General features: G+C 39.6%; 1 protein-coding gene across 1 annotated transcript in view; it reads left to right on the top strand.

Moving 5' to 3' along the window:
* The window catches only part of mslnb (mesothelin b), an 82929-nt gene that overhangs the window by 8587 nt on the left and 62448 nt on the right, over window positions 1–11894 (top strand). Inside the window, exons 2-4 of the mRNA XM_052514216.1 lie at window positions 3014–3123; window positions 8663–8681; window positions 8925–8961. Coding sequence (XP_052370176.1) covers window positions 3066–3123; window positions 8663–8681; window positions 8925–8961 — 114 coding nt within the window. The 5' untranslated portion in view covers window positions 3014–3065. The remainder of the gene's footprint in view (window positions 1–3013; window positions 3124–8662; window positions 8682–8924; window positions 8962–11894) is intronic.

The following is an 11894-nucleotide window of genomic DNA, read 5'->3' as shown; positions in this document are numbered from 1 at the left end:
TTTCATCCACTCTGTATCTCTCTGTCCATATCTGTCTCCCTGTTTCATCCACTCTGTCCATATCTGTCTCCCTGTTTCATCCACTCTGTATCTCTCTGTCCATATCAGTCTCCCTGTTTCATCCACCTGTACTATACCCCTGCACCACTTAGTCCACTATCACTACCTGTTTCATCCACCTGTACTCTCTGTCCATACTGTCCCCCCGGTTTCATCCACTTAGAGACTATCACTACCTCTGCTTCACCACCTGTACTCTCTGTCCATATCTGCACCTTAGACTCTGTCCATATCTGTCTCCCCGGTTTCATCCACTCTGTATCTATATCTGTCTCCCTGTTTCATCCACTCTGTATCTCTCTGTCCATATCACTACCCGGCTACCACCTGTATCTCTATATCAGTCTCCCTGTTTCTCCACCACCCTACATCTCTCTGTCCATATCACTACCCGGTTTCATCCACTCTGTATCTCTCTGTCCATATCTGTCTCCCTGCACCTTAGAGACTATCACTCCCGGCATCCACCGGTACTATACCCTGCACCACTTAGAGTCCATATCACTCCCGGTTTCATCCACTCTGTATCTCTCTATACCCTGCACCTTAGAGACTATCACTACTCCGGTTTCATCCACTCGGTCCTATACCCTGCATCCACTCATCTACTGTCCATATCTGCTACCACTCTGTCCATATCTGTCTCCCTGTTTCATCCACTCTGAGACCATATCACTCCCGGCTCCACCATCTCTCTGTCCATATCTGTCTCCCTGTTTCATCCACACTGTATCCCTGCCATATCACTCCCTGTTTCATCCACCCTGTATCCCTGTCCACCTCACTACCCTGCTTCATCCACTCTGTCCTCCTACCCCTGTTTCACCACACTACCCGTCCATATCTGTCTCCCTGTCATCCACTCTGTATCTCTCTGTCCATATCTGTCTCTCTGCATCCACCACTCCGGTCCATCTACTCCTGCACCACTCTCCATATCCGTCTCCCTGTTTCATCCACTCTGTACTCTACCCATATCTGTCTCCCTGTTTCATCCACTCTGTATCTCTTGTCCATATCTGTCTCTCTGTTTCATCCACTCTGTATCTCTCTGTCCATATCAGTCTCCCTGTTTCATCCACTCTGTCCATATCCTCTCCCTGTTTCATCCACTCTGTATCTCTCTGTCCATATCTGTCTCCCTGTTTCATCCACTCTGTCTCTGTCTGTTTCATCCACTCTGTATCTCTCTGTCCATATCTGTCTCTCTGATTCATCCACTCTGTATCTCTCTGTCCATATCTGTCTCCCTGTTTCATCCACTCTGTATCTCTCTGTCCATATCTGTCTCTCTGTTTCATCCACTCTGTATCTCTCTGTCCATATCTGTCTCCCTGTTTCATCCACTCTGTATCTCTCTGTCCATATCTGTCTCTCTGTTTCATCCACTCTGTATCTCTCTGTCCATATCAGTCTCCCTGTTTCATCCACTCTGTATCTCTCTGTCCATATCAGTCTCCCTGTTTCATCCACTCTGTATCTCTCTGTCCATATCTGTCTCCCTGTTTCATCCACTCTGTATCTCTCTGTCCATATCAGTCTCCCTGTTTCATCCACTCTGTATCTCTCTGTCCATATCTGTCTCCCTGATTCATCCACTCTGTATCTCTCTGTCCATATCAGTCTCCCTGTTTCATCCACTCTGTATCTCTCTGTCCATATCAGTCTCCCTGTTTCATCCACTCTGTATCTCTCTGTCCATATCAGTCTCCCTGTTTCATTCACTCTTGTCTGCATCAGGCTCTGGGTTGAAGTTTCCCCCATGGTACAGATCCAGTATCAGCTTCCCCTCCCCCATTCGTTCCCTTAACCATTTGTGGGGAACAATGTTAAACTGACCCAAGATCAGCATCTAGGGACAACGTCACCCTTCTCCCTATGTTGTGTGGAAAAAGGCCTGCATAACCGGTTATCTTGTGTCCCATGAACTATATCCCCAGAGACCAGTTGGCTCTATTATAGCAACCTGTTATAGTGATAATAACCGGTTATCTTGTGTTCCATGAACTATATCCCCAGAGACCAGTTGACTCTATTATAGCAACCTGTTATAGTGATAATAACCGGTTATCTTGTGTTCCATGAACTATATCCCCAGAGACCAGTTGACTCTATTATAGCAACCTGTTATAGTGATAATAACCGGTTATCTTGTGTTCCATGAACTATATCCCCAGAGACCAGTTGGCTCTATTATAGCAACCTGTTATAGTGATAATAACCGGTTATCTTGTGTTCCATGAACTATATCCCCAGAGACCAGTTGGCTCTATTATAGCAACCTGTTATAGTGATAATAACCGGTTATCTTGTGTTCCATGAACTATATCCCCAGAGACCAGTTGGCTCTATTATAGCAACCTGTTATAGTGATAATAACCGGTTATCTTGTGTTCCATGAACTATATCCCCAGAGACCAGTTGACTCTATTATAGCAACCTGTTATAGTGATAATAACCGGTTATCTTGTGTTCCATGAACTATATCCCCAGAGACCAGTTGACTCTATTATAGCAACCTGTTATAGTGATAATAACCGGTTATCTTGTGTCCCATGAACTATATCCCCAGAGACCAGTTGGCTCTATTATAGCAACCTGTTATAGTGATAATAACCGGTTATCTTGTGTTCCATGAACTATATCCCCAGAGACCAGTTGGCTCTATTATAGCAACCTGTTATAGCGATAATAACCGGTTATCTTGTGTCCCATGAACTATATCCCCAGAGACCAGTTGGCTCTATTATAGCAACCTGTTATAGTGATAATAACCGGTTATCTTGTGTTCCATGAACTATATCCCCAGAGACCAGTTGGCTCTATTATAGCAACCTGTTATAGTGATAATAACCGGTTATCTTGTGTTCCATGAACTATATCCCCAGAGACCAGTTGGCTCTATTATAGCAACCTGTTATAGTGATAACAACCGGTTATCTTGTGTTCCTAGATCAGTGATATCTGTTTCCAGCTGACCCCATGACAGTCATTGTCTCGTCATCATGAGATCACACCACCTCTTCCTCCTGTTCTACCTCACAGCTCTCTGCTGCTACTGGGGTAAGTACAGTAGAGTACAAACGAGTGCAGTACAATACAATAGACAGTGGAAAACAGTAGAGAACAGTAGAGTACAGTACATTACAGTACAGTAGAATACAGTAGAGAACAGTAGAATACAGTACATTACAGTAGAATACAGTAGACAGTAGAATACAGGACATTACAGTAGAATACAGTAGACAGTAGAATACAGTAGACAGTAGAATACAGTACATTACAGTAGAATACAGTAGACAGTAGAATACAGTAGACAGTAGAATACAGTATTGTAGTAGTAAATACAGTAGACAGTAGAATACAGTAGAAGTAGAATACAGTATTATAGTATAATACAGTAGACAGTAGAGTACAGTAAACAGTAGAATACAGTAAAATGTAGTATAGTACAGTAGACAATGTAGAAAACAGATACAGTAAATATAAAGTAGTAGAATACAGTAAAATATAGCAGAGTACAGTAAAATATAGCAGAATACAGTAGAATATAGCAGAGTACAGTAAAATATAGCAGAGTACAGTAAAATATAGCAGAATACAGTAAAATATAGCAGAGTACAGTAAAATATAGCAGAATACAGTAAAATATAGCAGAGTACAGTAAAATATAGCAGAATACAGTAAAATATAGCAGCAGAATACAGTAAAATATAGCAGAGTACAGTAGAATATAGCAGAATACATTAAAATATAGCAGACTACAGTAAAATATAGCAGAATACAGTAAAATATAGCAGAGTACAGTAAAATATAGCAGAGTACAGTAGAATGTAGCAGAGTACAGTAGAAATATAGCAGAGTACAGTAAATATAGCAGAGTACAGTAAATATAGCAGAGTACAGTAAAATATAGCAGAGTACAGTAAAATATAGCAGAATACAGTAAAATATAGCAGAGTACAGTAGAATATAGCAGAGTACAGTAAAATATAGCAGAGTACAGTAAAATATAGCAGAATACAGTAAATATAGCAGAGTACAGTAAAATATAGCAGAGTACAGTAAAATATAGCAGAGTACAGTAAAATATAGCAGAGTACAGTAGAATATAGCAGAGTACAGTAAAATATAGCAGAGTACAGTAGAATATAGCAGAGTACAGTAGAATATAGCAGAGGACGGTAAAATATAGCAGGGTACAGTAAAATATAGCAGAGTACAGTAAAATATAGTAGAGTACAGTAAAATACAGTAGACACTAGAGTACAGCAGGGTGCAGTAAAATACAGTAGATTACAGTAGAATATAGCAGAGTACAGTAAAATATAGCAGAGTATACAGTACAGTATAGTATAGTACAGTAGAATACAGTAGACAGTAGAGTACAGTAGACAGTAGAGTACAGTAGATAGTAGAGTACAGTAGACAGTAGAGTACAGTACAGTAGTGTATAGTAGAGTACAGTAGAGTACAGTAGACAGTAGAGTACAGTACAGTAGAGTACAGTAGAGTACAGTAGTGTACAGTAGAGTACAGTAGAGTACAGTAGACAGTAGAATACAGTAGACAGTAGAGTACAGTAGACAGTATAATACAGTAGACAGTAGAATACAGTATTGTAGTATAATACAGTAGACAGTAGAATACAGTAGACAGTAGAATACAGTATTGTAGTATAATACAGTAGACAGTAGAATACAGTAGACAGTAGAATACAGTATTGTAGTATAATACAGTAGACAGTAGAATACAGTAGACAGTAGAATACAGTATTGTAGTATAATACAGTAGACAGTAGAATACAGTAGAAAACAGACAGTAGAATATAGTAAAGTAGACAGTAGAATACAGTAAAATAGTAGAGTACAGTAAAATATAGCAGAGTACAGTAAAATATAGCAGAGTACAGTAAAATGACAGCAGAGTACAGTAAAATATAGCAGAGTACAGTAGAATATAGCAGAGTACAGTAAAATATAGCAGAATACAGTAAAATATAGCAGAGTACAGTAAAATATAGCAGAATACAGTAGAATATAGCAGAGTACAGTAGAATGTAGCAGAGTACAGTAAAATATAGCAGAATACAGTAAAATATAGCAGAGTACAGTAAAATATAGCAGAATACAGTAGAATATAGTACAGTAAAATATAGCAGAGTACAGTAGAATGTAGCAGAGTACAGTAAAATATAGCAGAGTACAGTAAAATATAGCAGAATACAGTAGAATATAGCAGAGTACAGTAAAATATAGCAGAGTACAGTAAAATATAGCAGAATACAGTAAAATATAGTAGTACAGTAAAATATAGCAGAATACAGTAAAATATAGCAGAATACAGTAGAATGTACAGTAAAAATATAGCAGAGTACAGTAAAATATAGCAGAGTACAGTAAAATATAGCAGAGTACAGTAAAATATAGCAGAGTACAGTAAAATATAGCAGAGTACAGTAAATGTAGCAGAGTACAGTAAAATATAGCAGAGTACAGTAGAATATAGTAGAGTACAGTAAAATATAGCAGTAGAGTACAGTAGACATAGAGTACAGTACAGTAGTGTATAGTAGAGTACAGTAGAATATAGTAGACAGTAGAGTACAGTAAATATAGCAGAGATACAGTAGAGTACAGTAGTGTACAGTAGAGTACAGTAGAATATAGACAGAGAATACAGTAAAATATAGCAGTAGTACAGTAGAAGTAGAATATAGACAGTAGAATACAGTATTGTAATAATACAGTAGACAGTAGAATACAGTAGACAGAGAATACAGTATTGTAGTAATACAGTAGCAGAGAATACAGTAGAATAGAATACAGTATTGTAGTATAATACAGTAAAGTAGAATATAGACAGAGAATACAGTAAAAATACAGTATTGTAGCAGAATACAGTACAGACAGTAGAATATAATCGATATAAAGTAGACAGCAGAGTACAGTAAAATATAGCAGAGTACAGTAAAATATAGCAGAGTACAGTAAAATATAGCAGAATACAGTAAAATATAGCAGAGTACAGTAAAATATAGCAGAGTACAGTAAAATATAGCAGAGTACAGTAAAATATAGCAGAGTACAGTAAAATATAGCAGAATACAGTAAAATATAGCAGAGTACAGTAAAATATAGCAGAGTACAGTAAAATATAGCAGAGTACAGTAAAATATAGCAGAGTACAGTAAAATATAGCAGAATACAGTAAAATATAGCAGAGTACAGTAAAATATAGCAGAGTACAGTAGAATGTAGCAGAGTACAGTAAAATATAGCAGAATACAGTAAAATATAGCAGAGTACAGTAAAATATAGCAGAATACAGTAAAATATAGCAGAGTACAGTAAAATATAGCAGAGTACAGTAAAATATAGCAGAGTACAGTAAAATATAGCAGAGTACAGTAAAATATAGCAGAATACAGTAAAATATAGCAGAGTACAGTAAAATATAGCAGAGTACAGTAAAATATAGCAGAATACAGTAAAATATAGCAGAGTACAGTAAAATATAGCAGAATACAGTAAAATATAGCAGAATACAGTAGAATAGCAGTACATTAAAATATAGCAGAATACAGTAAAATATAGCAGAGTACAGTAAAATATAGCAGAGTACAGTAAAATATAGCAGAATACAGTAAAATATAGCAGAGTACAGTAAAATATAGCAGAGTACAGTAAAATATAGCAGAATACAGTAAAATATAGCAGAGTACAGTAAAATATAGCAGAGTACAGTAAAATATAGCAGAGTACAGTAAAATATAGCAGAGTACAGTAAAATATAGCAGAGTACAGTAGAATATAGCAGAGTACAGTAAAATATAGCAGAGTACAGTAGAATATAGCAGAGTACAGTAAAATATAGCAGAATACAGTAAAATATAGCAGAATACAGTAAAATATAGCAGAGTACAGTAGAATGTAGCAGAGTACATTAAAATATAGCAGAGTACAGTAAAATATAGCAGAATACAGTAAAATATAGCAGAGTACAGTAGAATACAGAGTACAGTAAATGTAGCAGAGTACAGTAGAATATAGCAGAGTACAGTAGAATATAGCAGAGTACAGTAAAATATAGCAGAGTAAGTACAGTAGAATATAGCAGAGTACAGTAGAATATAGCAGAGACGGTAAAATATAGCAGGGTACAGTAAAATATAGCAGAGTACAGTAAAATATAGTAGAGTACAGTAAAATACAGTAGACACTAGAGTACAGCAGGGTGCAGTAAAATGCAGTAGATTACAGTAGAATATAGCAGAGTACAGTAAAATATAACAGAGTATACAGTACAGTATAGTATAGTACAGTAGAATACAGTAGACAGTAGAGTACAGTAGACAGTAGAGTACAGTAGATAGTAGAGTACAGTAGACAGTAGAGTACAGTACAGTAGTGTATAGTAGAGTACAGTAGAGTACAGTAGACAGTAGAGTACAGTAGAAAGTAGAGTACAGTAGTGTATAGTAGAGTACAGTAGAGTACAGTAGACAGTAGAGTACAGTAGACAGTAGAGTACAGTACAGTAGTGTATAGTAGAGTACAGTAGACAGTAGAGTACAATAGACAGTAGAGTACAGTAGAGTACAGTAGACAGTAGAGTACAGTAGACAGTAGTGTATAGTAGAGTACAGTAGAGTACAGTAGTGTGTAGTAGAGTACAGTAGACAGTAGAGTACAGTAGAGTACAGTAGTGTGTAGTAGAGTACAGTAGAGTACAGTAGACAGTAGAGTACAGTAGTGTATAGTAGAGTACAGTAGATACAGTAGTGTGTAGTAGAGTACAGTAGACAGTAGTACAGTAGAGTACAGTAGAGTACAGTAGACAGTAGAGTACAGTAGAGTACAGTAGACTGGAGAGTACAGTAGAGTACAGTAGACAGAGTACAGTAGAGTATAGTACAGTAGAGTACAGTAGAGTACAGTAGACAGTAGAGTACAGTAGACTACAGTAGAGTACAGTAGAGTACAGTAGACAGTAGAGTACAGTAGAGTACAGTAGAGTACAGTAGAGTACAGTAGACAGTATAGTACAGTAGACAGTAGAGTACAGTAGACAGTAGTGTGTAGTAGAGTACAGTAGAGTACAGTAGACAGTAGAGTACAGTAGACAGTAGAGTACAGTAGACAGTAGAGTACAGTACAGTAGAGTACAGTACAGTAGACAGTAGAGTACAGTAGACAGTAGAGTACAGTAGACAGTAGACAGTAGAGTACAGTAGAGTAGAGTAGACAGTAGAGTACAGTACAGTACAGTAGACAGTAGAGTACAGTAGACTGGAGAGCAGGTCCACTGTACTCAAGGGCAGGATCAGGTTAACTGCTGCAAATGTAAATACATGACATTTTAATGGATGCTGTGGCTTTTTATTACACAGAAAACCTGGATATTTGTATTGACATTTGTACATGTATTCCCCTGGTAGCAGAGAGAGACAGAATAACAGTTAACAGTACTGTCTAATGAATTGGAAGAATTCAAGTTTTAATTCATTGCCCACAATCAATCACTTTCTTCTCAGATTAAATAAATGAAATAAACACATTCAATTATGAAACCAATAAATGATGTCATTGTGTTCCCACAGGAGCATCAGATGCACAACGGTAAGTCATTGTCATCGGAGCCACATTCCAGTCCAGAATGAGGCCCATAACAACACTTAACAATCACATCAGCTCTAGATTCTTTGAGGATTCTTTGGTGTAACTTTAGAACTCTAGAAGGTTCTCTGTGTCCTCATGATTCTTCTTCTGTAAGTTAGGCAGCTGAAATATGTCAAGAATTTTTCTGACGTTTTCTTTTTGTCTTTTAATGCTTCACCCTCCCCTGCTGATGGAAACTTAAAGAAATGAGACCTGCCTTACGCAAGAACTGTGTACTCAGGTGAGTGCTAGCATTCAACCTCTCCCTCACCCTCCACCCCCTCTCCCTTCCTCTCTCTCTTTCCCTCCCTCCATCCCTCTGTCTCTCTCTCATAAAAAACATGTCTAACAAGGTGAAAGGTCAGAGTGATTCAGTAGAATCTAAACAGGTTTGACGTGTTTGATATGTGTGTAAGTCTCAGTAGCTGCACATCGACACGTGTGTCGTTCTTTGAACGTGTCCTTCCTCCATTGATACCCAGTGTGCGCACAGAGGGTCACACATCTCTGAGGAAACAACATGTCCCAAACAGGGCCCTATGCCCTATTCAGTGCACTACTGGTCAAAAGTGGTGCACTAAATAGGGAATTAGAATGCCATTTGGGATACATACCATGTTTATAAAGTTCAACCAATAGTAATCCACCATCAGATGAATCAGGTGTGTTAGTGCCGGGCTGGAACAAAAGCCTGCGCTGACACCCTGCGGCCCCCAGGGACAGCCTCCAGGGGTCCCGTGTAGCTCAGTTGGTAGAGCATTGTGGGTTCGATTCCCACGGGGGACCAATATGAAAAAGAAAGTATGAAAGTATGAATGTGTTCTGTTGGGGGAACAGGAGGAGTTGGGAAACACTGGTTTAGAATGTGTTCTGTTGGAGGAACTGGAGGAGTTGGGAAACACTGGTTAAGAATGTGTTCTGTTGGAGGAGTTGGGAAACACTGGTTTAGAATGTGTTCTGTTGGAGGAACTGGAGGAGTTGGGAAACACTGGTTTAGAATGTGTTCTGTTGGGGGAACAGGAGGAGTTGGGAAACACTGGTTTAGAATGTGTTCTGTTGGAGGAACAGGAGGAGTTGGGAAACACTGGTTTAGAATGTGTTCTGTTGGAGGAACAGGAGGAGTTGGGAAACACTGGTTTAGAATGTGTTCTGTTGGAGGAACTGGAGGAGTTGGGGAACACTGGTTTAGAATGTGTTCTGTTGGAGGAACTGGAGGAGTTGGGAAACACTGGTTTAGAATGTGTTCTGTTGGGGGAACTGGAGGAGTTGGGGAACACTGGTTTAGAATGTGTTCTGTTGGAGGAACTGGAGGAGTTGGGGAACACTGGTTTAGAATGTGTTCTGTTGGGGGAACTGGAGGAGTTGGGAAACACTGGTTTAGAATGTGTTCTGTTGGAGGAACAGGAGGAGTTGGGAAACACTGGTTTAGAATGTGTTCTGTTGGAGTGGTTTAGAATGTGTTCTGTTGGGGAACTGGAGGAGTTGGGAAACACTGGTTTAGAATGTGTTCTGTTGGAGGAACAGGAGGAGTTGGGAAACACTGGTTTAGAATGTGTTCTGTTGGAGGAGTTGGGAACACAGAATGTGTTCTGTTGTGGAGGAGTTGGGGAACACTGGTTTAGAATGTGTTCTGTTGGAACTGGAGGAGTTGGGAAACACTGGTTTAGAATGTGTTCTGTTGGAGGAACAGGAGGAGTTGGGAAACACTGGTTTAGAATGTGTTCTGTTGGGGGAACTGGAGGACTGTTGGAGGAGTTGGGGAACACTGGTTTAGAATGTGTTCTGTTGGAGGAGTTGGGAAACACTGGTTTAGAATGTGTTCTGTTGGAGGAACTGGAGGAGTTGGGAAACACTGGTTTAGAATGTGTTCTGTTGGAGGAACTGGAGGAGTTGGGGAACACTGGTTTAGTGTGTTCTGTTGGAGGAAACACTGGTTTAGAATGTGTTCTGTTGGGGGAACTGGAGTTGGGAAACACTGGTTTAGAATGTGTTCTGTTGGAGGAACAGGAGGAGTTGGGAAACACTGGTTTAGAATGTGTTCTGTTGGGGGAACTGGAGGAGTTGGGAAACACTGGTTTAGAATGTGTTCTGTTGGAGGAGTTGGGGAACACTGGTTTAGAATGTGTTCTGTTGGAGGAGTTGGGAAACACTGGTTTAGAATGTGTTCTGTTGGAGGAACTGGAGGAGTTGGGAAACACTGGTTTTAGAATGTGTTCTGTTGGAGGAACTGGAGGAGTTGGGAAACACTGGTTTAGAATGTGTTCTGTTGGAGGAACAGGAGGAGTTGGGAAACACTGGTTTAGAATGTGTTCTGTTGGAGGAACTGGAGGAGTTGGGGAACACTGGTTTAGAATGTGTTCTGTTGGAGGAGTTGGGGAACACTGGTTTAGAATGTGTTCTGTTGGAGGAGTTGGGGAACACTGGTTTAGAATGTGTTCTGTTGGAGGAGTTGGGAAACACTGGTTTAGAATGTGTTCTGTTGGAGGAACTGGAGGAGTTGGGGAACACTGGTTTAGAATGTGTTCTGTTGGAGGAGTTGGGGAACACTGGTTTAGAATGTGTTCTGTTGGAGGAGTTGGGGAACACTGGTTTAGAATGTGTTCTGTTGGGGGAGTTGGGAAACACTGGTTTAGAATGTGTTCTGTTGGGGGAACTGGAGGAGTTGGGAAACAGTGGTTTAGAATGTGTTCTGTTGGGGGAAAACACTGGTTTAGAATGTGTTCTGTTGGAGGAACTGGAGGAGTTGGGGAACACTGGTTTAGAATGTGTTCTGTTGGAGGAGTTGGGGAACACTGGTTTAGAATGTGTTCTGTTGGAGGAACTGGAGGAGTTGGGAAACACTGGTTTAGAATGTGTTCTGTTGGAGGAACAGGAGGAGTTGGGAAACACTGGTTTAGAATGTGTTCTGTTGGAGGAGTTGGGAAACACTGGTTTAGAATGTGTTCTGTTGGAGGAGTTGGGAAACACTGGTTTAGAATGTGTTCTGTTGGAGGAACTGGAGGAGTTGGGAAACACTGGTTTAGAATGTGTTCTGTTGGAGGAGTTGGGAAACACTGGTTTAGAATGTGTTCTGTTGGAGGAACTGGAGGAGTTGGGAAACACTGGTTTAGAATGTGTTCTGTTGGAGGAACAGGAGGAGTTGGGAAACACTGGTTTAGAATGTGTTCTGTTGGA

This window comes from Oncorhynchus keta, unplaced genomic scaffold, assembly GCF_023373465.1.
Source record: "Oncorhynchus keta strain PuntledgeMale-10-30-2019 unplaced genomic scaffold, Oket_V2 Un_scaffold_15414_pilon_pilon, whole genome shotgun sequence".
In the NCBI taxonomy this organism is placed as follows: Eukaryota; Metazoa; Chordata; class Actinopteri; order Salmoniformes; family Salmonidae; genus Oncorhynchus; species Oncorhynchus keta.
Note: the sequence above shows the minus strand (reverse complement) of the source record. Positions and strands in the feature narration are given on the sequence as shown.